At 40.6% G+C, this 22,813-nt stretch overlaps 1 protein-coding gene and 1 pseudogene across 2 annotated transcripts in view; one reads left to right on the plus strand and one right to left on the minus strand.

The window, feature by feature from the left end:
• Window positions 1-19,897, minus strand: part of ERMP1 (endoplasmic reticulum metallopeptidase 1) — a 65,054-nt gene extending 45,157 nt beyond the window's left edge. The window contains exons 1-4 of one of the 2 annotated variants that reach the window (XM_053656473.1): window positions 19,485-19,897; window positions 17,905-18,206; window positions 11,903-12,030; window positions 11,183-11,288 (exon numbers count right to left, since the gene is read on the minus strand). In XM_053656473.1, coding sequence (XP_053512448.1) covers window positions 11,183-11,288; window positions 11,903-12,030; window positions 17,905-18,206; window positions 19,485-19,822 — 874 coding nt within the window. In that variant the 5' untranslated portion in view covers window positions 19,823-19,897. The remainder of the gene's footprint in view (window positions 1-11,182; window positions 11,289-11,902; window positions 12,031-17,904; window positions 18,207-19,484) is intronic. The other variant, XM_037143599.2, reaches the window with a different exon arrangement.
• On the plus strand, window positions 9,461-10,168 carry LOC119048030 (CTD nuclear envelope phosphatase 1-like; annotated as a pseudogene).
• Window positions 19,898-22,813: the final 2,916 nt, after the last annotated feature.

Raw genomic sequence — 22,813 nt, forward strand, 5'->3', positions numbered from 1 at the left:
CACACACACACACACACACACACACACGCACATGCAGGGTCTGGCACTAGTGAGGCCTGCTCAAGTGTGGTTGGTACAGTAATAATATGGGTGTAATAATTTATCGTTTTAATTTGAACATTTCACCTAAAATGTCATATGGTGTGCTTGAATGTGATAGTGTTATGTTACAGAATTACATGCTTATGATCTTGTAATAAAAAATTTTGTAATAAAAAAGGGGCATGATTTTTGCTGGACCCTAAGCAAGGGAAACAGAAGAAAAATAAATGAGACTGCATTAAACTAAAAAGTGTTTGCACAGCAAAGGAAACCATCAACAAAGTGAAAATACAACCTACTGTACAGAAGAAAATAGTCATCCATAATACATTCCACATGGGGTTAACATCCAAAATTTATGAAGAACTCATACCATTCAATGCAAAAAAAAAAAAAAAAGCCAAACAATCGCCAATTTAAAAATGGGCAGAACGCTAAACAGACACTTTTTCTAAGAGGACATACAAATGACCAATAGACATATGAAAAGGTGCTCAACATTACTAATCATCAGATAAATGCAAATTAAAACCACACTGAGATATTACCTCATACCTGTCACAGTGGCTACCATCAATAAATGAACAAACAGGTTGGCAAGGACGTGGAAAAAGGGAACCCTAGTGCAAAGCTGGTGGGAATGCAGATTGGCACAGTCAGTATTTAAAACAATATGAAGGTTCACCAAAAAAATTAAAAATGGAACTGTTTTCTGACACAGTAATTCTACTTCTGGACATATATCCAAAAAAACTCAAAACACTAATTTAAAGGAATATATGCATATCTATGTTCAATGGAGTGGTATTTATAAAAGCCAAGATAAGACAGCAACCCAAGAGTCCTCAATAGACCAGTGACAAAAAGCTGTGACACACACACACACGCACACACACAAATGGGATACTACTCAGCCATAAAAAAGAATGAAACTACTACCATTTGCAACAGCACAGATGTACCTAGAGAGTATTATGCCAAGTGAAATAAATGAGACAGTGATAAATATATGATTTCACTTATATGGGGAATCCACAGGACAGAATAAAAAAACAAAACTGAAATAGACTCACAGACACAGAGAACAGACTAGTGTTGCCAGAGTGGAGAGCAGTGGGGAGACTGAGTGCAAAGGTGAAGGTATTAAGAAGTTCTTATCCTAATTACCTCACTGAGAAAGGTGGAAGGATGATACAGAAATATTTTCACTTTACATTCTTTCTCCTGCCATCATCTAAATCCTCCGAGGCTTCCAGTATTTTGTGCAGCCACTTCTTAAAAGAATAAGCCCCATCTTTCTTAATGCAAAGGGTATGGGCATGTGTGATACTGAGACAAGGTATATCTTGTGTCAAGAATGAAAAGTCAGTCCTGGCTGGTGTAGCTCAGTGGATTGAGCACGGACCTGTGAACCAAAGGATTGAGGTTCGATTCCCAGTCAGGGCACATGCCTGGATTGCAGGCCAGTTTCCCACAGGGGATGCACAAGAGGCAACCATACACTGATATTTCTCTCCCTCTCTCCTTTCCTTCCCCTCTAAAGATAAAGAAATAAAATCTTTAAAAAATGAATGAAAAGTCAAAGTTTCCTGATAGTCCAGTAAAAGCAGACCCAACTTAGGCAAACAGCATCATTCCCACAGCTCTACTTCATTCTAACTTCAGTTGGTGGTATGAACGCACAGAACAACAACAACAAAAAGAGGTATTAATAGGAGACTGAGAGCAGCAAACATCGTTATGGAAGCCAAGTAATATGGGGTCTGAGAACTACCGCTGAATTGAACAATGTGACTTTTGCAAGAACAAGCTGAAAGGTAACAACAACTAATTAAGAAACGGGAACAAAGTTATTCCACTCTCTTGAGGAATTCTACAATAGGCGGGAATTGAGAAACGAGCAGTATCTGGGGGATGAGGGAGGTCAAAAGTGGCTTTCTTTAAGAAGAGACAAAAAAGTATGTTTGTGAGCTGAAGGAAATGATTTCATAGGGAGGGAAAATATTACTAAAAAGGGGAAAATGTTTAAGTTACCATTAATGTAACCAGTCTCCTGTGCATGAAGAAGGTGTTTTCAATTGTTTTGCTCTTAGATCCATGTGTCTGTGTGCAACAGTAAATTCCTACAAGTGGACCACCTGGACATGAGGGTTTGTGCCTTTTGTTTTTTTTAATCCCCACTCAAGGACATTTTTTTTTTCATTGCTTTTAGAGAGAAAGGGAGAGAGAGAAAGATCGATGTAGGAGAGAAGCACTGATTGGCTGCCTCCCCACCTACCCGGACTGGGGACCGAACCTGCAACTCAGGCATGTGCCCCAACCAGGAATCAAAACTGCAACCTTTCGGCAACAGGACAATGCTCCAACCAACTGAGCCACACCGGCTAGGGCAGGGTTTGCACATTTTATAAAGTGGTCCATATTGTCAAGCTGTCCCAAAACTGCATCAGTCAACACTTCCACCAACTGTTTATGAAAATGCCTGCTCTATAATCATTAGCACCGAGTATTACCATTCTACTTACCATGCAAATCTAATATTAAAAACATTCTTACTGTTGTTTGAATTTATATTTCTCCTAAACAAAAACAGTAGTGTCATGTGGCAGCTTCTTAAAAAGTTAAACATAGCCCTGGCTGGTATGGCTCAGTAGACTGAGCACCAGCCTGCAAAACAAAGGGTCACTGGTTCGATTCCCAGTCAGGGCACATGCCTGGGCTGCAGACCAGGTCCTCGATTGGGGGTACACAAGAGGCAACCACACACACACAGTAATGTTTCTCTCCCTCCCTTTCTCTAAAAATAAAAATAAAATCTTTTTCAAAAGTTAAACATGAATTTACCATATGACCCAGGAATTCCATTCCTAGCTATCAATCCAAAGAAATGAACCGATGTTCACAGCAGCATGTGCGTGACAGCCCAGAAGTGGACACAACCCAAGTGCCACGGACTGATGAGTGACCCACACTGTGGAATATAATTCAGCCATTACCAACAGTAAAGTACTAACACATGCTACAACATGGAGTAAACTAAAAAAACATTGTATGAGGTAAAACAAGCCAGACTGCTAACGATTTTGGGTTTTTCTTTGGGATGATGTAAATATTCTAGCCTGAAAGATAGGTTGTGGGTTCTATTCCTGCTCAGGTCACATGCCTGGGCTGTAGTTGGATCCCTGGTCAGGACACGGACGGAAGGCAGCCAATCACTGTTTCTCACATCAATGTTTCTCTCCCTCCCTTCCTCTCTTTTTAAAATCAATAAGCATGTCTCCTACAGAGAGAATAAAAACAAAAAATTTTAATTAAAGATTCTAAAATTGATTGAGGATATGACTGCACAACTCTATGAATATCTAAAAAACTATATATTTTACACTTTAAATAGGTGAATTGTATAGTATGTTATTATATCTCAACAAAGCTGTACTTTTTTTTTAAAGGAATTGCAGTCTCAAGCAGGTCATAAAATAGCAAGTAAAGTATGATCTCATTTTTGAAAGATATACATTATATAAAAATATATAATGTGTATATATAGGAAAAATTCCAGAAGGGTAGAGACTAAACTATAACACGGGTTTGTCCTGGGTGGTAGGATAACAAGGGCATGAATATTTTTTTACAAAAGAAAAAAGGGAATCTGTGACTCCTTTGCTGATGAGCTTTCTTCTACTCAAGGTTGGTAGTTATCTGAATTTTTTTACAAGGAACATCTATTACCACTTTAATCTACATGGATTCTGTAACACCTTCAAAATTATTGAATCAAGCCTTCTTGACTCATGAAATAAATCATGAGCCTGAAAAATCAAGTCATTCTTTCATGCATTCTGGCACTTTCTAAAAATTAGGTAGTAATGATTATTCTAGTCACTAAAAACTCCCCAAATGAATGACTCTGTCTGAAGTGACAATGGAGCAGTAGAGTACAAACTGTTTTAACTGCGAAGTTTCCAGGACTGGACAAGTGCTGCTGCTGCTACTGCTGCACAGGGAAAAGGGGCCTGTTCGGGAAGCAGAGGACAGAGCAATCCAGCACAGGCTCCCACACACGACTCCACACCCAGGAGGCCTTTATCCTTTTAGTCCAACATGGAAGCAACAATTACTTTCTGAAAGCCGTCCCCACCAAAAAGCTAGTCCTTTGTAGACAGTGGCATCTTGAAGTGAGAGAGATACTGGAGAGGTACTAGAATGTCAGAAAGCACCCAGGAAATTTTTGGGTGTTCAGTTTAGCCACAAGAATAAGATACCAGAACCTAGGGGAAAAAACACTGTATAAAAGCTCAGGGAAAGGGAGAAACAATCTCTCTAAATCTTTTGTAGGATGCCCCTCCAGAAAAAAATAATTCTGAAATGTGGGGATTTTATTTTAAAATGAGTAAAACGTTTAAATTGCATATAAATTGCTTACTAGTAACAAGGCTGTTAATGCCTTATTAAAGTAATCATATTGCAATACAAAAATTTAAACAATACAGAAAACTCTGAAGAGTGTAAGTCAAGTAGTTATGGCAGTCCTGTTTTTTGTTGTTGTTTTTAAAGATTTTACTTATTTTTAGAGAGAAGGGAAGGGAGGGAGAGAAACACCAATGTGTGGTTGCCTCTCCTGCGTCCTCTACTGGGAACCTGGCCTGCAACCCAGGCATGTGCCCAGACTGGGAATCAAATCAGCAACTCTCTGGTTCACAGGGCCGCGCTAAATCCACTGAGCTACACCAACCAGGGCTACAGTCCTGGTTTTAAAGTCATGAAGCATGGGAGAGTTCAAACTGGTTTGTTACATTCGCCCCATCTGCCACTGCAGTCACGCCCGCCACGGCTCCACCAGCCAACACTCACCGTCCAGCAGTGACTGTTATCATATAGTTTATGTCCTTCCAGATGATGCAATTATAGATAAAGTGTATACAATTGCAGAATTTTTACATAAAACTATCCAAATGTAGTAAAAATAGCACAGACTATATGCTAGTCAGACCCAGTAAAAGTGAATACTCAATAAATACAAAGGAATTGACTTGGGTCTAGACCTCACTAACCCTAGCTAAATATGTTTGAATCTCTCTGGACTACATGTATCTAAAATATATGAATGTGTATACACATAAAACATGTATGCATTAATATATATGCACTAAAAAATTTCAGGAAAGGTACAAACTAAATCTTAGGACTAGTTTTTCTTTGGGTCGTAGGAGTACAAGGGGCAAGGAGCTGTGATGATAAATTAAAAGCATTGATATGGCCCTGGCTGGTGTAGCTCAGTGGATTGAGTACAGGCCTGTGAACCAAAGGATCTCAGTTTGGTTCCCAGTCAGGGCACATGCCTGGGTTGCAGGCCAGTTCCCAGTGGGGGACGCACGAGAGGCAACCATACATTGATGTTTCTCTCCCTCCCTCCCCCTCTAAAGATAAATAAATAAAGTCTTTTTTTTTAAGTGTTGAAAATTAACAAATTTTTTAAAAAGCACAGATGTGAAAGCATTTAACATATAATATAATTCCAAGAGAGAAAACATACAAAGACACACTGTTGCCCATGTGGAGCCCTGACATTTTCACCAGAGGAAAGATACAGTGTCCTCTTTGCTTACAGAAGTTTCTTTTGCTTTTTGATCTGGTGGTTGTTACTGGGTTGGCCAAAAGTTTGTTTTTTTCCATAAGATGGCTGTAGTAGTGGTTAATTATCTTTTACTTCATTCAAAACAATTTTGTTAGATTGTACTGTGACAGCCGTCATATCACCATGCATCAAAAAAATAAAAACTGGTTCTGGCCAAGATGGAGGCATATGTAGAAATGCTTTACTTCCTTGCACAACCAAAAGAAGGTAACAACCAATTTAAAAACAATAAACAACCAAAACTGCCAGAAAATCAAACTGCGTGGAACTCCAACAACCAAAGAGTTAAAGAAACATTCATCCAAGACCGGTAGGAGGGGTGGAGGTAGGCGGCCAGGAGGAGAGGATGCTTGGCAAGGTTGTGGACCACGAGGGTGAGGTGGGGACTGGCTGAACAGGAAACGAAAGACTCAAAACCTCTGGCTGTAAAATGCTGTGGGGGTTGCAAAGGCAGGAGAAACTCCCAGTCTCACAAGAGAGTTTGTTGGAGAGGCCCACAGGATCCTTGAACATGTACAAACCCACCCACTTGGGAATCAGCACCTGAAAGGACATAATCCATTTGTGGGAAGTGAGGGAAGTGACAGAAAGTGGGGTACGAGCAGAGTGAGTGAGCAGCATTGTTCCCTCTCTGACCCTCCCCCACATACAGTGCCAAGATGCAGCAAAGAGGGTTGCCCTGCCCTGGTGAACACCTGAGGCTCTCGCCCTTCCAACATAACAGGTGCACAGACTCAAAGAAATATGGCCCAGATGAAAGAACAGATCCAAACTCCAGAAAAAGAACTAAGCGACGAGGAGATAACCCACCTATCAGATGCAGAGTTCAAAACACTGGCAATCAGGATGTGCACAAGAAATGAGTTAGTTTGGTAGCAAAACAAAGTCTATACAAAGTGAAATATAGAAAAATATACAGGGAACCAACAGTGAAAGGAAGGAAACTGGAACTTAAATCAACAATTTGGAAAAAAAGGAAGAAATAAACATCTAACCAGAACAGAATGAAGAAACAAGAATTCAAAAATATGAGGAGAGGCTTAGGAACCTCTGCTACAACTTTAAACATCCCGCATCCGAATCACAGGAGTGCCAGAGGGAGAAGAGGAAGACCAAGAAATTGAAAATTTATTTGAACAAATAATGAGGGAAAACTTCCCCAATCTGGTGAAGGAAACAGACTTCCAGGAAGTCCAGGAAGCTCAGAGAGTCCCAAAGAAATTGGACCCAAGGAGGAGCACACCAAGGCACATAATAATTAAGTTAAAGGTGTCCATCATTACCATGCCCTCATTATATGAAATGATAAGGGGACTTATCTAAGAAATAGAAGATCAAAAACTGTGAACAGTAAAATGACAACAAACTCACAACTATCAACAACTGAACCTAAAAAACAAAAACTAAGCAAACTAGAACAGGAGCAGAATCACAGAAATGGAGATCACATGGAGGGTTATCAGTGGGGAGGGAGAGGCGGAGGGGAATAATTGGGGGGAAGTTACAGGGAATAAGAAGCATAATGGTAGGCATAAAATAAACAGGGGGAGGTTAAGAACAGTATAGGAAATGGAGAAGCCAAAGTACTTATAGATATGACCCATGGACATGAACTCAGGTGGGGGAATACTGGAGGGGAGGGCAGTGCAGGGTGGAGGGGATATAAAAGGGAGAAAAAATGGGACAATTGTAACAGCATAATCAATAAAATATACTTAAAATTAAAATTTAAAAATTAAAAGCACCCATCAAAATTTTGATACGTTTGGTGAATTTTTGTGTAGCCATTTTAATATTGAAGATGGAAAAACATTCAACATTTTTGGCATATTACGCTAAATTATTTCAAGAGAGGTAAAAATGCAACTGAAACACCAAAGACTTGTGCAGTGTATAGAGAAGGTGCTGTGACTTAAGCGAATGGGTCAAAGGGGTTTGCAAATTTTCATGCTGGAGATTTCTCACTGGATGATGGTCCACTGTCAGATAGACAAGTTGAAGTTGACAGCAATCAACTCAAGACATTATGTGAGACTAATCAATGTCATACCATGTGGGAGATAGCCAAAATACTCAAAATATCCACATCAATAAAGTTACTGACAATAAAGTCTTTTATTTTATGGAAAAAACTAAACAAACTTTTTGGCCAACCTAATATATCACGTGTTCCTCCTTGATGTAATTTGAGAGAATTTGAGAGAATGGATAACAGTGTAGCATCTACTTATTCATATATATTAGATACCTGCTTCTCATTAGTTGGATGAATAGTAATGATAAACAGAAAGGTCCGAGATTTGAAAAGAAAGAACCTTGGCTCTGACCTCACAATCTTGAGATTCTCAAAGGGTTAGCTGAAGTAAATACATACATTTTAAAGGGTAAAAGTTTAAAATAAGTTGTATGGAGAATATTACCATATGGGATTATTTAGGTGAGAAAGACACCTTTAGCATATCTTCATAATTTAAACAATACCATGTCTGCAAAGGGTGTTAAAAATCAGTTCCTATACCATTTTACTTCTAGCCCATCTCATATCCCATCACACTCCTCATTATAAAACTTGCCAGTAAATGCCACATCTCTGACTAAAATGCGTTACTCACAGAGTTGGGAATGGCATGAACTTCCAAAGTCTGATTTTAGTATGCCCTTACTGAACAAAACTGAGCTCTGAATTCTGCTAAGAATGATGAAAATGAATACTTAATCAATAGTATAGGAAATGTAGAAGCCAAAGAACTTATATGTACGACCCATGGACATGAACTAAAGTGGGAAGAGGGGAGAAAAGGGGGGAACATGGGACAACTGTAATAGCATAACCAATAAAATGTATTTAAAAAAAATAAATTATCCTTGTAATTTATAATCTTGTTATTCTTAGAAATGTTTAATCATAAAACTAAAAATATTTCTCTGGCTGACTAAATATTACTAGATTTTTATGACATTCAAATTAATTCAATGATAAACTTCAAGTCCTTTAAATACAGGTAAATTTTCTCATCTTAATTCATGAAATTATTGTCATTTAATATCATTTCTATCATAATCATACACAATGGATAAAACAAAGTTCATCACCTATGTGACAATCTGGTTAGCTGTTAAGAACAAGGTCTCAGAACCTGGACTAGGTTTTTAAATCCTGGTGTGCTGTTCACCAACTGTGAAACCTTAGGCAGGTTATAATCTCTCTTGCCTCCCTTTTCTCATCTGTAAAATGAGGATATGACAGTACTTACCCCTCATGCTGTTTTGAGAATTAAGTGACACATACACATAATGCTTTCAACATATATAACATATAATAAGCACTATATACAAATATTAATATTTGCTTAAAAATGTTGAAACTATCTCATGCTTCAACAAGAACATTTACTCCTTCCCCTCCCCCTTTCTCCCTAGTCCCCTCCCACCACCACCCTCTCCCCCAACCTTCCATCCCCTTCCTCCCGGTCTCAAAGGACTATGTCCTAGCCAGTCTAGATCTCCGCTGGCTGCAATCTCTGTGAAGCCGTCGGTGCCCCTCCCTGCCCATGTGGGCCCATGCGGGCTGCCCACGTCTGTCCCCAAGTCCCTGGTTCCACAGGGCTTTCCCCTCACTGAGGGGAGGCCTTCTGAGCTGCAAGCTCCACGACCCTCTCTGCAGCCTCTTCTGCCATTTGGAGAGCTCTCCCCCCTCCAGAGGGCGGGCTGGGAGTTGGGGGTGCTGGGCAGTGCTGGCGGAGCTGGGCTCTGCCCCTGCCCCACGGCCCCCAGGTCATCGGAATGATGTGGATGCAGCGTCTGCTGGGGCTGGGCACGTTTGTGGCTTTTGTTTGTGGCTTTTGCCACCAAGTTGTAGAGTATCTTCATTTACCTCTTGAGGAGGCAGATCCGCACAATGATTCTGTACCAAACTGTTTGATAAGATATCCTTCCCTTATCTCCTGCGTCCCAAAGTCAGCTAGGCCAGGTGAAGAGGAAGATCCTGATGCTGGATCTGGATGAGACACTTATTCAGTCCCATCATGATGGGGTTCTGAGGCCCACAGTACCACCTGGAGCACCTCCTGACTTCATCCTCAAGGTGGCAACAAACATCCTGTCCGGTTTTTTGTGCATAAGAGGCCCCATGTCTGTTGCTTCTGCGAAGTGGTGAGCCAGTGGTATGAGCTAGTAGTGTTCACAGCAAGCATGGAGATTTACTGCTCTGCTGTGGCAGATAAACTGGACAATAGCAGAAGCATTCTCAAGAGGAGATACTACAGACAGCACTGCACCTTAGAATTGGGCAGCTACATCAAGGACCTCTCTGTGGCCCACAGTGACTGTGATCCTGGATAACTCCTTAGGGGTTTATAGGAGCCATCTGAACAAAGCGACCCCAGGGACACCACCCTTCTTAACCTGCTTCTGATGCCGGATACCCTCAGGTTCACCGCTGATGTTCACTCAATGCTGAGCAGAAGCCTTCACCATCATAGGCCCTGGTGACAGCTGCTCCCCCTCCACGTGAGATGGGGTGGGGGGGAGAGGAGGGAGAACCCTCAAGGTGCCTGTCTGATGCCCTCTCCGATGGTGAAGACTTCCCCGGGCAGGGTCTGCCCCTCCCCGCCCTGCCCTGGGAGCCCTGCACTCCATATGGAGTCTGGGTGGATGCAAGGACCAGACTGTGAAGCAGCCTCTCTCTACCTTCATGTTCACACTCCCTGAAAACCCCAGACTGGGCCTAGGAGAGGTCCAGGAGAGCCGAAACGGTGTCTGTGGTGAAGACAGAGGACTGGCCAGAGGGACATACAGACATTCGATAATCCAGGGGGCTCAGAGAGAAGCCAAGTCAGCTTTATTGTGATTTGATCTAATTCTTCACTCCAAGAACTGGGGTGTGGGTGGAAAGCTGGGATTTGGGCCACTGAATTTCACTCAAACTTGTACCCTCTTACTTTTCTCTGTATTTTCCTTTCCTAGATTCCCTCAGACCTATAATCGGCTTTACTGTTTTGTTTGTTTTTCCCCTCTCTTTCAAACCATGCCTTATAATCTTGAAACCAAAAAATAAAATAAAATAAAATAAAAAGTAAAAATAAATTAAAAAGTAAAAAGAACATTCACTTCATTGAGAGCTTACCCATATTTTGCCATGTATAATTTGCATTTTGCCCAAATCTTTGAGGAAAAAATAAGGATGTACATTATGTATGACACAGTGTAATGATTACATACCATGGGTATAATAATGGGCACAATAATGCTGTGTATAATGCTCAAAAAAACATGGGTGCACATTATACACGGGAAAATATGTTATTTTCAAAAACTTTCCATTTTTATAAACAAGAATTACATTAGAGTATACAATGCAGTACAAAAATACACGGTGGTGCAAAAGCAGGTTTACAGTTGTTCAAAAATAATTCAATAATTAATAAATAACAACCCAAGAATAAACTGTTTCACGTACTCACAATCGTAAACCTATTTTTGGCCCCCCTGTAGGGCCTCACATACCTGTTTGGAATACGAGTTCCTTCCCTCCCACACCTGCTGCCTCCAGGTTAATAAACGCACGAATCAAGTTGGCCCAGGGGTGCTGAGTAATGAAACCGTGACTGGCCTGAATGAGACAGAATGAAAACAAATATATGTGAAACAATGTGAGATTATCAAAGTCTCTATTTTACTTATTTTAAAGATAGAATGTCTAACAAGAGGAAGAATGGGAAAATCATCTTTTTTCCAAAGACAGTATCTAAAGACGTGCGTTCCTCTCTCCCTGCCCAATGGCTGTGTGCAGTTTGCTGAGTGGAAAGTTCCCATCCCAGAAGGCAGCCTGATTTCCATGAGTGGTGCCAAACGACATCCTTGGTAAGTGTGAGGCTGCACAAAAGGTCAAAATAATAGGGAGGCACGATCCACATGGCTAGGTTTCCGTGCTGTGTGCCTCAAAACATCTCCAAACCTCCGGAGTCAAACAAAGCCTGAGGTGAATAATTACACCAGCACAGAGCCCTTTTATGAACCAAAGACTGGTAAGATGACCTGTTCTAAGTTGAGTTTTCAAATGCTGAACAAGTGTACATAAGTGGCTGTAGAATTTTTAAAGTACTACCATGTAAAATATGTGTTTTGCATGTGATTTTATGATACCACTCAAATGAATAATCAAAATGCTTAAGCTATTATTGTTATCATTATTCAAGCCTTGTATTTAAAACAGTAGAATCTCACCTGCAACACATTTTCCTCAGCACCATTAAAGAGAAATATAACACCGTGATGTAAGGCTTCTGAAGATGTTGACAAGACGCGAAGGACTTCCAGCATCACTGAACAGCTAACTGCATCATCACTGGCACCTTTATGTCAGAAAAACAGGTATGTTTCTCAAATTTTAAAATCTTCACAGTATGAATCCCCAGGGCCAGGAAGGGGGTTTTCTTATCAAGGAAGAATCCTGTAACTATTATACAAGAGCAGAAGCATAGCTTTGTTACCATCAGGTGACAAATTATACCCACCAGCAGTAAACTCCATGAGACCAGAGATCTTTGTCTGGTTTGCTTATTGACTTACTTTCAATGTCTGGAGCCAAACCTAGCTCAGAGTAGTCACTTAATTAATACTTGCTGAACAATCAACCAGATGGAACCTAAATTAATACTAAAAACTGGCATTCTCATAAACTCAAAGCAATTTGTTCCCTTCTTTATCCTTATCTACATCCTTTAGAATAGTCCCACTTCTGGTGTTCACGGCTTCATAGGTCATCTTTTCCTGTCACCCACTCCCTTCCTGCTTGTTTTCTTGCCAAAATCATAAGACATTCAGATCACTCTGCATTTACAGTGGGGTCAGTTTGGATAGTGTGCCATTTTTTTAAGGTTTCTACAAGGAGATGTGATAAAGAAGTACAAAGACGCCAAATCCAGTAAGACAGGAAAGGAGACTATTGATGAAAGTAGTATCCCTGATCCCAGCACTGATAAAGCAGAGGACTTCGTCAAATAACCTAACTTCTTCTTGATTCAGAAACTTTATATATTAATTAAAAGTGATTATAAAGATGACTTTAGTGCCTTGACTTTTTAAAGCACAATAAGAAGTAGCTAAAAGAACTGATTAGACATTTGCTGATATTATTTTTTTAAGATTTTATTTATTTTTAGAGAGAGGGGAAGGGAGGGAGAAAGAAAGGGAGAGAAACATCAGTGTGTGGTTGCCTCTCATAAGTCCCCCCCACCCCCGGAGGAACCTGGCCCACAATCCAGGAATGTGCCCTGACTGGGAATCGAACCAGCGACCCTTTGCTTTGGAGTCCGGTGCTCAATCCACTGAACCACACCAGCCAGGGTTGATATTATTTTTTAAGTGAGGTAATTCACACTATTATGAGCATAAAAAAAGAGTCCTAATTTTTTCAGTGATACAGACTGAAATGCAGAGGAACTGATATAGCTGAGTTCTGCTTCAAAATAATTAAGGGTTGCAGGGCTAGGGAGTAAAGAAACAAAATCTGTTAAAGCTAGGCGATAGGTACACTCAAGTTCATTAAGCAAAAACAATTCTCTCTTTTTGTACACATTTAAAATTTTCTATAATGAAAAGTTTAAAGAGTAATCAAAGTAAACAAGCATTTGTAACAACCCAGACAACAGCATTTTCTGACTTACACACTGGGAGGCCGGGCACTACAGAGTTTAGCACGGGTTTTACGGTGTGGAAGACATGGAAGTAAATTCTAGCTCTATCGTTTACCCTACAACTTCCTGGCCTAGAGAGTAAGCTAATGTATCTACCCCACAGGTGTGCTGTGAGGACTGCAAAGAAATGCAGTCTGCATTCAATGTTAGTTTTTCCTTCTTTTGCAAACTTAAGGAAGGCTTTGCAGCTAGAGAAAACGCTTGTTTTGGTGTTGTCAAATTCCAGACTCTATTTCCACTCAAGAAGAAACTACTCATTATCTATTACTTGTCTTGGCAGTGATTAGTGGATTGTATTTTAATCAAAGAGAAACTAAGTAATAACTACTGACAACAATCAAGCCAAAAGTATATGTAGCTATCAGTAAAAAGTGTCACATTCTAGGAACCACATGAAATGAATGGTTTTTAACTTTGAGACTGTGAATTACCTTAAAATAAAAAATCAAAAAGAAAAATTAAAAAAAAATCAAACCATAAAAATCTCTTTATTCAAAGAGAAAGACAAATTGAAAGAGACATATCTATATAAAGTTGAATAAAAGTTAAAACTGTCCATTTATTGTTCTTTAGTTTAATGGTTCTGTTGTCTGAGAACAGAACTAGAGAGTCAAGTATCTTTAAGAAAGTGAAGGAAAGTTAGAAAACGGTACCTATAAGTGCTAGGTGGTTAAGGAACATCACTTTCCATTTAGAATTAACCTTGAAATTAAAGCCACTCCTAAAATAACTTGATGTGGCTTCTACCAACAACCTGGAACCATGCAGCAAACCCAAGAAGAGAGACATTTAAGTCCTGTCTGTGGATAACATTACTTCTAATTGGTATTAGTACCAAAGGTCCACATATGTTGTAGAGAACTTTTTAAAAATGCCCATGTTTCAATTACTTCATCCACCGAAAGGACTTAGGTGATAGTCTATGTTATGTGTGGGGTTTTTCTGACAATTTTTAACAATTTAATATTGACACAAATGTTCTTGGGATTATTGATAGAGGCAATTTTATAAAATTTTAATTTAAATTGAGTTCCAATGACCCAAAAAATGCCACCCTATCATTATTGGGCCCCATATATATGATTTGTAACATATGGAACTATGTTTCTGATACTTGTATACACATGTTTCTCTTACAATGCTCTTAAATAACCATGGTGTCAATTTGTCCCTCCCTGGAATTTAAGCATCATAATAGTGAGCACAGGGTGACATTTATTTTATTACTGCTTTGAAACAGGCATAAAAGTCACTGGTTTCTCTAGCTCACATAAAGACAGTTCTGACTTTATAAAAACAAATGTGTATATAATAACTTTTTTAAACATCTTTAAAAATTTACTAGAAATAAGACAATTTCATAATAAATGTGTCATTGAGACATCGTGCCAATATGGAAGTGAGAGAATGATGTTGTTCTTCTCCTGCTACAAATGCAAGCAAATCTCTCGTACCCTAAACAATTCACATTGGTCCTGCTGACTACTCTTACTGACAGTCGATAACTCACCCTTTTCACCGATCATTCCATACTCCCTGTGCTCAATTCACTGTTTTGTTGAAACCTCAGGGTTCTTTTTCCCAATCTAGTTGCTTTTATCATGTAATCTTCTTGGAAATACGTGTATGATTTTAAAAAAATTTTAATATATATTCATTGATTCTAGAGAGGAAGATGGGGGGGAGCGAGAGAGAAATATTGATTAGTTGCCTTTCTTACGTGCCCCAACCAGGGATGGAATGTGCAACCTAAGCATGTGCCCTGACCAGAAATTGAACCTTCAGTTTACAGGATGACATTTCAATCAACAGAGTCACACCAGTCAGGGGAGTGTATGATTTTTTAAGAAGCATTTTATATTTATTCTGGCCAGGTGGTTCAGTTGGTTGGAGTGTCATCCTGTACACCAAAAGGTGGCGGGTTCCATTCCCAGTCACAACACATACCAACACTCTGGGTTCAATCTTCGGTCAGCATGTGCTTGGGAGGCAACTAACTGATGTCTCTCTCTCATATCAATGTCTGTCTGTCTCTCTCTCTCTCCCTCTCTCATTCTTTCTCTCTACCTCTCTCTCTCTCTCTCTCTCTCTTCCTGTCTTTCTCCCCTCCTCTCACTCCCTCTCCCCACCCTCTGTGAAATACACCAACATATCCTCAGGTTAGTAGCAAAAAAATAGTTAATAAAAATAAAAAATTTTTTAAACCATGTTACATTCTAAATGCAACTGGTACTTTCTAATTAAAGATGTCTTAGGATGAATCACTGTATCAAGCAAATAAATTTTATTTTGCATTTTACATAACTAGATCATATTGGATCTGCTATAAATTCAAGTAATCCAGAAATATTAATAACTAGTAAAAAAGGAAACCCACCCCAGCCAGTATGGCTCAGTTGGTTGGAGCATCATCCCACAAACTGAAAGGTCATGGGTTCGATTCCCAGTCAAGGCACATGCCTAGGTTGCAGGTTTGGTCTCCCAGTCTCCCATTGCAGCACATACAGGTGGCAACCAATCAATGTTTCTCTTTCACATCTATGCTTCTCTCCCCCTTTCTCCCTTCCCCTCTAAGATGAATATGTCCTAGAATGAGGATAAAAAAAAACAAAACAGGCGAACCCTCGTGCATATTTGATGGGAATGCAGACTGGTGCTTGATGGGAATGCAGAATGGTGCAGTGACTGTGTAAAGCAGTATGGAGTTACCTGAAAAAATTAAAAATGCATCTGCCTTATGGCCTAGCAAGTCCACTTCTAGGAATTTATCTGAAGAAAACTGAAACACTAATTCAAAAGAATACAAGCACCCCTATGTTCACTGCAGTATCATTCACAACAGCCAAAATTTGGAAGCAGCCCAAGTGTCCATCAGCAGTTGAATAGATAAAAAGGCTGTGGTACAGTTACAAAACAGACTACCACTGGGCCACAAAGAAAAAGGAAAATCTTACCCTTTGCAACAACAGGTATGGACCTGGAGAACATTATGCTAAGTGAAATAAGCCAGCCAGAGGAGGACAAGTACCACAGGGGTTCACTCATATGTGGAACTAATGAACAAAGTGAACCAACAAGCAAAACAGAGACAGAACCATAGATAGAGAGCAGGCTGACAGCTGTCTGGGGTGGAGGATTTGGGTGCTGGGTGGTGGGACTGATCAAGAAAGAAAAAAGAGAGAGAAATATCACAGACAGGGACAACAGAGTGGTGACTGTGGAAGAGAAGGGGGTGAGGGAAGGTGGAGGAGGGTATGGAGGATAAATGGTGTTGGAAGAAAACTGGACTTGGGGTGGTGAACACACAATACAGCATGCAGATGATGCGCTGTGGAACTGTGCACCTGAAACCTGTATAATTTTGTTAACCAGTGTCACCCCAATAAATTCAGTAAAAAGGAAAAAATTAATAGCAAAGAAAAAAGGATTTACAGGAACTAGTATAAAGGACACATGGACAACAACTAAGGGGGGGTGGAAATGGGAGGGAGGTGGGGAGCACTGGGGGGGTGGGCTGGGATGGGAGTAAAAGACAGAAAACTGTACTTGAACAACAATTAAATTTTAAAATTTTTCTAAAGAAAAAGAAAAAGCATTTTTCATGCCAGGCACTATTCTCTAAGCAATGCCAGTGGGAAAGTACTATTATCTCCATTTTACAGATCAGAAACTGACCAAAAAAAGAGGTTATGGTAAGTAGTCTGGCAAAGGGAGCATGAACTCTCCTTCCTTTCAAATGTAGCTGAAAGAACTAACTGGCCAGGAAACCCAGCATGTTGGATCCAGGGTGATCAGCTAAGCGTATTCCTGCAGCAAATGAGAGCCTTGAACCAGATGCATCTCAGGTCTAGTCTACCTCTAACATGCTATGACTCCATTGTCAAATGTTACAATTTTCTTCCCTACTTACAATCTCTTTAATAACTACTGAAAACATTTTTGTGATGAATCTTATTTTTTAAATGAAAGTTCAATTTTAGAAATTCTCATTCAAAATATTTATTGTGTCAGGCATTGTCCCAAACATCAAGTATTCTATCTTGACAAAGTATTTTCAGAGGAAAATTTATGGATTAATGAGGTATTCTAACAGTATGTCATCCCCATGGGTCAAAATTCTCACTTTAGAGGTCAACAGAAACTGCTAGGAAAGATGTCCTCCAAACCTTGTATCCTGTGAAGGCAAGCACTGTTCCTTTATCCCATATCCCCAAGGCCTAGTACCAACACCTGGCTAAGTAAACACTTGAAGAGGCAGAACCTAACTCCCAGACTCAGGGACACACACTGGTAACACTGATAAAGCTGCTTCAGTCTACCAGCAACATTCCCTGTTCTGTCACAGGGTCCTGGCAATATGTTTTAAATAAATAAATAAATAAAGCACTTCAGAGAATAGTGAGGGGTTAGTTCTTAAACTAAATGATACTATTCTAATTATGCTGCCTGCCATCACAGATAATGTTTGTCCAAGGAAATTGTGTCTCTGGGCTGTGTCAATTTCAAGATGACTAAAAAACTGGTACAAACCTGGTGAGTTTGCCACTGAGTCGAAATGACAGTTAGCCAGAACAGCATGCTGGGCTCCTTCTCTGGGTTCCAGCTTTACTGCAACGTTGGTGATGTTATCATAGTAGCTTGTAAAACCTCCCAAAAAGTCAATACTAAAGGAGCCTGTCGGCCGCTGTGTATCTACTGAAATCTTGTGAAGGCTGTTACTTTGAACTTCAATTAGTTTAATCTGTTCCAAAAGATAACGCACCGTCAGAATTTCATTTTCTGGGCTTCCTGTAGTTCTGGGGCCAATGGATGTTATGTGTTCAAGATAGTCCCTGAAAGCCACCAAAAAAAATTATGATTAACACTTACCATAGAAATTTCCCTCTACAATCCCCCTCACCACCAAAAACAAGTTCTCTGACTTCTCTCATCAAAAAGGCTGCCCTTTTCGAGGGAACACCTGGTGAAGTACGTAATTGTCTAACCACTATTCTGTACATGTGAAACTAATACAAAGTAATATTGCATGCAGACCATAATTGAAAAATAAACTCTAAATTTAAAAAATCTCTCAGGCTGCCTTTTATTATTTCAGGAAACCTGTGCTGGAGGGTTACAGATTTGGGGTTACTGAGAGAAAACCAATGAGCAAAGACAATTAAGTCAATAGGTTAAATAAATAAACAATTAAAAAAAAGCCTTTTTATTGTGAGGAACCAACTCAGCCCCCCTGATGTGCACACAAGGCGTAATTACTTCAATTCAGGCCAAAACCAACTCTACCCCTAAAACAAAGAAAAATGTTTTCTCTTTTCACCGCATTCCAGGTGGGGAAAATGGAGGGTGGGGCAGGTGTGTTCTGGACCTTAATAAAATAAACTTCCAGTACATTGTATTCAAAATAAGGTTTTAAAATTACAGTGGCTGTTGAAAACTCTGCTAGCTTATAATTTTGACCTTTGACACACTTATGTTGCAACACTTTTTATTTAATCAACTTTCTAGCACTTAATGGTATCCTTCTTTTTTTTTCATTTAAAAAAATATTAAACCTTACACGCCAGGGGCACAAAGATAACCTCCAGGAATTTGAAACTTCTGAAACTAAACTTCTGAAGTGTTATCTTCCATGCTGAGCCTCCAGAGCTTTCATGTGAGGACTGTCATCCTCAGAAAGACCACTGCATTATCCCTTTCCGACACCTCCCCAGGAACCAAACTTACAAAACTGGCTAGATCACAAATTTCACGTTCCTTCAGTTTATTGGGAAAGAAAAAGGACTAGTAAAAAGTGGAAGTTGCCCCATTAAGATCAGAAACGACTAAACCAAACTATCTTCAGGTGGGGCAGAAAAGGGGTGTAAAAGCAGGAACAGCCCCCCTGGCCACCCCCATCCGCACCATCAGCTTAACAGGGGGCAATGCAAGCCCTGCATCCTGTAAACTGGGACTCCAGAAGAGGGGCGCGCAAAGCCATCCCACCCCCACGTGGAGTTACCCTGGGACTGCAAGCCTGGGCGATCCCGCAGGGGAGAACGCGCACAGGTGCGCTGCCCGCGCTCTGGAAGGGGACGTAGGGGACGCGCAGGCGGGGTGGCACAGGCCAGTACCTGGCTTGGCGCGCGTCGAACTCCCCGTGGTGCCCACTGGCCCCACGCAGCACGAGCTGCTGCAGCGAGACTTGCACGAGTGCCCGCAGCACGAGCAGGTAGAGCGCTAGCCCCAGCGCGGCGCGCGCCTCCGACAGTCCGGTCCACGCTGCCCCGCTCGCGCTTCCTCTACCCGCCGCGCTCCGCTTCCTTGTCCTCGCGTGTCGGCCGCAAGCGTCCTCCAAGGGCTCCAGCTCTGGGGCCTCCCTATCTGGTTGCCGCGCGGCTACCGGGCCGTCCCGGCGCTCCCCTCCGATGCGGTGTCGCCTCACGGCCGCCGACTCTGAACCCCACTCCATGGCCACGAGCCTCGGGCGCCAGTCCAACCGCCCAGCCCGAGACTGCTCGGAGAGCAGCTGCGGTCGCCGCAGCGCCTCCTAGTGAGCAGACGGAAACTGCAGAGGGCCAAACTTCTTCTGATTGGCCCGTCTCTCCCCCCCCCCCCCCCCCCCCCCACCGCACTGAGACCCAGTATAGCTGGGCAGATCCTCGGTGGGCACCGCGGCAGGGCGGGCCCAGGCTGGACTTGGGTGTCCTTTCTCCCGCCGGGTGTAGGATAGAAATTTCCAAACGGAAAGATAAGCCTAGAAACATGAGATAAGTGAGAGATCGCCTTTAAAAGAATGCACATGTTGCACCAGGGCAGATAAAGAAGTTCCAACTTTCCTAAAAAGCTTTAGAATAGACTCTGGACATTGTAGGCTTTTAAAATTAAAAATTGTACTGCGCAAAGGAGGCCCAGACTCATGCTTCAACAGATCTTAACTGTGTGAGGTAACCACTATCATTGTCTCCATTAACAGCTGAAGAAAAATAATAGCTATTATTTATCGAATGCTTGCCATGAGCCAAGCACTGTGCTAAATAATTTAATACATTGTCTCATTTGAGTCTCATAAGAACGCTGAAAGGGAAATACATTCATTCCCGTAGTAGCTGAGAAATTACAGGTAACAGCCAATGAAGTCTAATCTAAATCATTGGGCTCTCCAAACAGTTTTCTATCCCACTACCGAATATGTCACTCTGAAAAAACGACCACCTAGTCTTCTTCCTGCCCGCTGATGCAGTGAGCCACTCTGCTTCAAATTTTTTGTGACCATTAACCTAGAGACCAACAGGGAAGGCGCACTACCCTACCTGTCTACCCTTCCAACCTACTGCTCAGGTGCACCTGACACAGGGCGCTCCTTATTCCCAGTTCTCCAGCTGGCCTCTTCCAAAGTTCTTTCTGCTCACCATCTTTCCTTCTCCAACAGCACCTTCTCACGTGCTGTTTGAGTTGTCAGAAATGTTGATCTCTCCCCTCATTGCCTAGTTAACTCCCATTTCACTTTCATATGTCAGCTTAAGTGCTACTTCCTCAAGCAAGAATCTCCTAATCTAATTAATCGAGCCAGTTTCCCCTATTTGTAGGACCTCATAGCACCATGTATGCATGTAATTATTTAATGTTTTTCTTAACTTATCATTAAGTGGTAAGTCCCATGAAGGCAGGAGTCATGTTTGATTTTGCTCACCATTATATGCTCTCCTCTTAACACAGAACATGACATGCAGTATGTAGTCAATTATAAATAGTTCTTGATTGAGTGAATAAGTGAAAGCATAATAATTTTACAACAGCAGCATAAGTTTAGCTCAATAAAATTCTTTCTAGTTTGTAAGGTACATAAGTCCAAAGGCAATGTCTATTTTATTTATTCATCACTGTGTCCCCAGTGCTTAGCTCTGTGCCTAGCAAATGACTATACACGTCCAGCACAAATAACGCCCCTTTTTTATTATAAAATCTTTATTACACAATCATAAGCATGTAATTCTGTAACACAACAATATTACACTCAAGCACACCATATAACATTTTAGGTGAAATGTTCAAATTAAAGCTATAAATTATTACACCCATATTATTACCCTATCAACCACACTCAAGCAGGCCTTACTTCTGTTGGACCCTGTACATTGTCTTTTATAACAACCACCTATCTTGCTATTCTTTCCAAAAACTTGAGCACCTCCACCATCTCTAGAAGATGACATTTCAGAAACAACTCTGTCCACCACAGCATAACTAGGTATGCCTTAGTTGCTGTGCCTCACCAAGAAGTAACAAGAGAATCCAAACCAGTTGCAAAAGACAGAAGCAGAAGTGCAAAACTGACAGGTAGAGCAAGTTGAAGATTGAGAAATCAAGAACATATATTCCAAATGCAAAAGAAATCTTGGGCAATTATTGTAGATGGGTGTCACTGTCTACAGCCAGTTTTTATGTGCTTATTGAGATGGTATGAGGGTGGCCTGGTTTTGTTTAAAGGGCAAAGGGCCAGAAATAAAGAAGCAAGACCAGGTCTGGGGATCACCATTAGATTATTATTATTATTATTGTTATTATTGTTGTTTTGATCCTTTGAGGCCAAAGCTGGGGCTTCCTAACTACAAAGCTCTGTAATGGAACATTCAAGAGCTAGTGACAATGATCAGCTACAGGGAGCACCTCCAATAAATCAGGCAGCCTAGAAACTGCCGAGCTGGCAGAACCAGGCATTCTAACAGGCACTTAGGCCAGATCTGTAAACCCTCTTTTTCTTTGGAGCTTTTCTACCCCCATGAGCCTAAGAGGAGCACAATGGCACCCCACAGTTCCTCCCTCCTGCTCCCTAGTTCCCTGTAGCTGGTGGCCACATAGGAATTAGAAAACCAGCCCAGCTGTATTACTAGCTGAAACCACCATGTCAGATTACCCTTTTCCATGGCCAATTAGAAAGAAGGTTCTCTGGTTTTTGAAATAACCAATATTTAGATAAAAGGGCCTTTTGGAACTAAAGAGGGTGAAGAAAATCAGCTCTTTGGGGAAAAGAAAATCAAATCAAAACTCATACCATATAACACACCAAAACAAAAAATCAAATAGAATTCAGAATTAAACAACTTTTTTAACCAGTAAGAAATAAGGTAACTATAATTAAATAATTATGATAATTAAGAATCAAAATGGACAAGGACTCTAATAAAAAATCATAAGAGGAAAAAGTCACATATCGAATACACAAAATTAAAAGCTTTTATATGTTAAAAACAATCACCAAAAAAATGAAGTCAAATGACAAACTTGGAACATTATTTTCAACAATTTATAAAAACATGGGAATAGTATACTTTATACTCTCTGCCTCTATATATGGATTTAATTTATATATTATTTTATATAATTTATTATAATTTAATAAATATATTTAATACATGTTAAAATCAGTAAGAAAAATACCAGTGCTTTAATAGAAAGATAT

The sequence above is a fragment of the Artibeus jamaicensis genome, unplaced genomic scaffold (genome assembly GCF_021234435.1).
Source record: "Artibeus jamaicensis isolate MK-2021 breed Jamaican fruit bat unplaced genomic scaffold, CSHL_Jam_final scaffold_1964, whole genome shotgun sequence".
NCBI classification, from domain to species: Eukaryota; Metazoa; Chordata; class Mammalia; order Chiroptera; family Phyllostomidae; genus Artibeus; species Artibeus jamaicensis.